Below are 2905 nucleotides of genomic sequence, written 5' to 3'. Positions count from 1 at the left end.
ATATACGTCCTTGCGCGTAATCTTGTTAAGGCGGCGGTAGTCTACACTGAAACGGATGGAGCCGTCTTTCTTTTTGACAAGCACAACTGGCGAAGCCCATGGACTGCTTGAGGGTTTAATCACGCCGCTCTTGAGCATTTGGTCGACTTGATCTTCAATAACTTGGCGCTCGGGTGCCGACACACGATAGGGGCGCTGTCGTAGTGGAGCGTGGGCACCTGTGTCTATGCGATGTGTGACAGTCGACGTTTGGCCCAGTGAGCTGTGATGACCGTCGAAGGAGGCGCGGAACTGGTTGAGCAAGTCGAGAAGCTGCGTGCGCTGCGGCGGTGGAAGATCTGCGTCGATGGAGCGGAGAAATAGTTCGGTAGATGAAGGAGTGGGTGTAGAAGATGGTGGGCTGAGCGCAGCGAGTCTGATGTGCGATGAACCGGCAGTCTCCTCATGGGTTAGAATAGACGCGACAGGTTGGACACTGCCGACACATTCGCCACGGCGCAAATCACTAGGGTAGGGAAACGGGTTACAGACCCACAGTACGGAAAGGCCAGCAGAAATAGTCAATACGGCGTAAGGCACAGGAAGGCACTTGCTCCGGAGAAAAGTATGGGCTGGCGTGAAAAGAACAGTGTCATCACGAGAAGGGGCACATGAGAGGAGCACAAGGACGGAAGAGCATGGAGGCAGGTCGATGTCTTCGATTACGAGGGCTTTAGTACATGGCGGTGAAGGAGCAGCGTCCGGCAGGGATTGGGGCAGAGCACAGAACCCGACTTCAGCGCGAGCGCAATCGATGACAGCGGCATGACGAGAAAGGAAATCCCAGCCCAAAATAACAGAGTGGGAACAACACGGCAGTACGACGAACTCGATCGTGTAGAGGACATCCTGAATCAAAACTCGAGCGGTGCAAGCTGCTGACGGCTTGATGTGCTGAGCGCTGGCCGTGCGCAGCGAGAGACCGGCAATTGGCGTCTTAACTTTCTTCAAGCGGCGACAAAGGTTTGCGTCTATTACTGAAATTGCGGCGCCAGTGTCTACAAGGGCCATGACAGAAATTCCCTCGACCGAAACGTCAATAAGGTTCGCAGGGGACAGCTGAGGTCTTTGGTAGTTCGACGAGGACGCAGTTCTTGCCTCAGGAACTGTGACATCTAGTTTTCCTCTTGAGAATTACTTGGGCGGCGACGCATCGGAGAAATGGAGCGTCGTCGCGGCGAAGGGGAACGGCGGTCGGTAATCGCTGAACGGTCGGGGGAGAAAGGACGAGTGCACGCACGGGGCTCAGCAGACGCGGAGTACTGACGCGCTGGAGGCCAGTACCCGACCGGCGGTGTCGAAACTGGGAGACGGCGACGGCAATGGCGGGCTACGTGGCCAGGCAATCCGTAAGTGTAGCAAATAGGCCGGTTATCCGTCGTGCGCCAAGGATCTCGGTCTCGTGGAGATGGTCGCAGATAAGGTGCCGGCGCTTGTACGGGCACTGACATTATAGGGTACGTAGGCGGCCGAGGTTGTGCGACGACTTCAGCGTAAGTCATTGGACGGGCGACAGGTTTTGGGGCGACGTTGCCATAATTCAGAGGGGTGGCCACTGCTCTTGGGGCGGCGTCAGCGTATGCCAGCGGAGCTGCGACAGGTGGTGATGAATGCGCTGACGGAAGCACCTCAGCAACCTGCTCTCGAATTGCATGTTGGAGAGCCGGGGCCAAATATGATGGCGACCCTTGAGGGCTAGGCAAAAGCGAAAGCTGACGGGCCACCTCCTCACGTACAAAGTCCTTCATTTGCTGCAGCAGATAGGAGCTGTCAGCTGCGGGTGTCAGTCCTGAAAGCGACTCTGGCTGAGCTGAGTGCTGACGAGTCAGGACCCTCTGCTTACGCAGCTCCTCGAAGCTCTGGCACAACGTGATGACTTCCGAAACGGTGCGCAAGTCCCGAGCGAGCAGCATTTGAAAGGTGTCATCATCAATGCCTTTCAAGATCTGCTTGATCTTCTCAGCTTCCGGCATGCTGACGTTCACTCGGTTGCAGAGGGCGATTACATCTTCTATGTAGCTAGTGAAGCTTTCGCCGACCTGCTGCGACCGTTCACGCAAGCGTTGTTCGGCGCGAAGTTGTCTGACAGCTGGGCGACCAAACACTTCTGAGAACTCCGTCTTGAAGGCTGACCAAGTCGCAACGTCCCCTTCGTGGTTACGGTGCCATAAGTTTGCGACGCCGGTAAGATAAAAAATTACATTGTTGAGCTTTGTCTCGTCATACGACTTGTTATACAGGCTCACCCGCTCGTAGGATGCGAGCCAGTCTTCCACGTCATGGTCATCTGTGCCGCTGAAGATAGCCGGGTCCCTTTGGCGAAGGGAGCCGGCACAGATGACAGTCGGTGGGCCTGGTTGCACGGCTTGGTGTTGGATGTCTACAGGCATCGCAGGTGTCGGAAGAGTGCGGCTACGGAGCTCCAGAGCCGATATCGTTCCCCGGCACCTCCACCAAATGTAGGACGGGGGTTTGTTAAAGGCACTGGGACCTCAGGAGCAGGGCGGCAACAGTTCGTGGTCGGCGAAGGCGAGAACACAGCACGCGCAGCGATGGCAGCGCCGCCGCTAAGCAGAACTGTCGTCTTCGTCTTCACAATTTATTTATTTATTTATTTGTGATACCCTCAGGGTACAAAGTACATTTCAGAGGGGAAGGGCAGTTGATAACAAGAAAAATAAACAAAGCACAATTCATACAAAACTATAAAACAACTGAGGCAGGATAAAAAGAAGAGTGAGCAAAATTAACACGGAACAGATTAATAAAATAGTTTAAGAACAATACTAGTACGTGGAGAACACAACACTACAATAAAATACAAAAGCGATCATTATGTAATCAGAGTGGTAAGTGTTCTTCTAAA

The 2905-nt window shown here is 54.2% G+C and overlaps 1 protein-coding gene across 1 annotated transcript; it reads right to left on the bottom strand.

Annotated features, from left to right (window-relative positions):
* Window positions 1–560: 560 nt before the first annotated feature.
* On the bottom strand, window positions 561–2429 carry LOC149338807 (uncharacterized). The gene is made up of 2 exons (XM_089550805.1): window positions 1623–2429; window positions 561–611 (listed from the first exon to the last, which is right to left on the bottom strand). Exons 1-2 carry the CDS (start codon window positions 2427–2429, stop codon window positions 561–563), a joined length of 858 nt encoding a protein of 285 aa, XP_089406931.1.
* Between the last annotated feature and the right edge of the window lie 476 nt (window positions 2430–2905).

This window comes from Amblyomma mixtum, chromosome 6 (assembly GCF_055824585.1).
Source record: "Amblyomma mixtum isolate Tamu chromosome 6, ASM5582458v1, whole genome shotgun sequence".
Classification (NCBI taxonomy): domain Eukaryota; kingdom Metazoa; phylum Arthropoda; class Arachnida; order Ixodida; family Ixodidae; genus Amblyomma; species Amblyomma mixtum.
The sequence above is the reverse complement of the archived record's forward strand: the minus strand, read 5'-3'. Positions and strand labels throughout refer to the sequence as shown.

Excerpts from the sequence above, each read along its gene's own strand:
- LOC149338807 (XM_089550805.1), bottom strand. The coding sequence starts at position 2,429 with ATGCCTGTAGACATCCAACACCAAGCCGTGCAACCAGGCCCACCGACT. Across the intron at positions 612-1,622 it reads CACCTGTCGCAGCTCCGCTG|CCCATACTTTTCTCCGGAGC; the intron begins GCATACGCTGAC and ends TTTTCACGCCAG.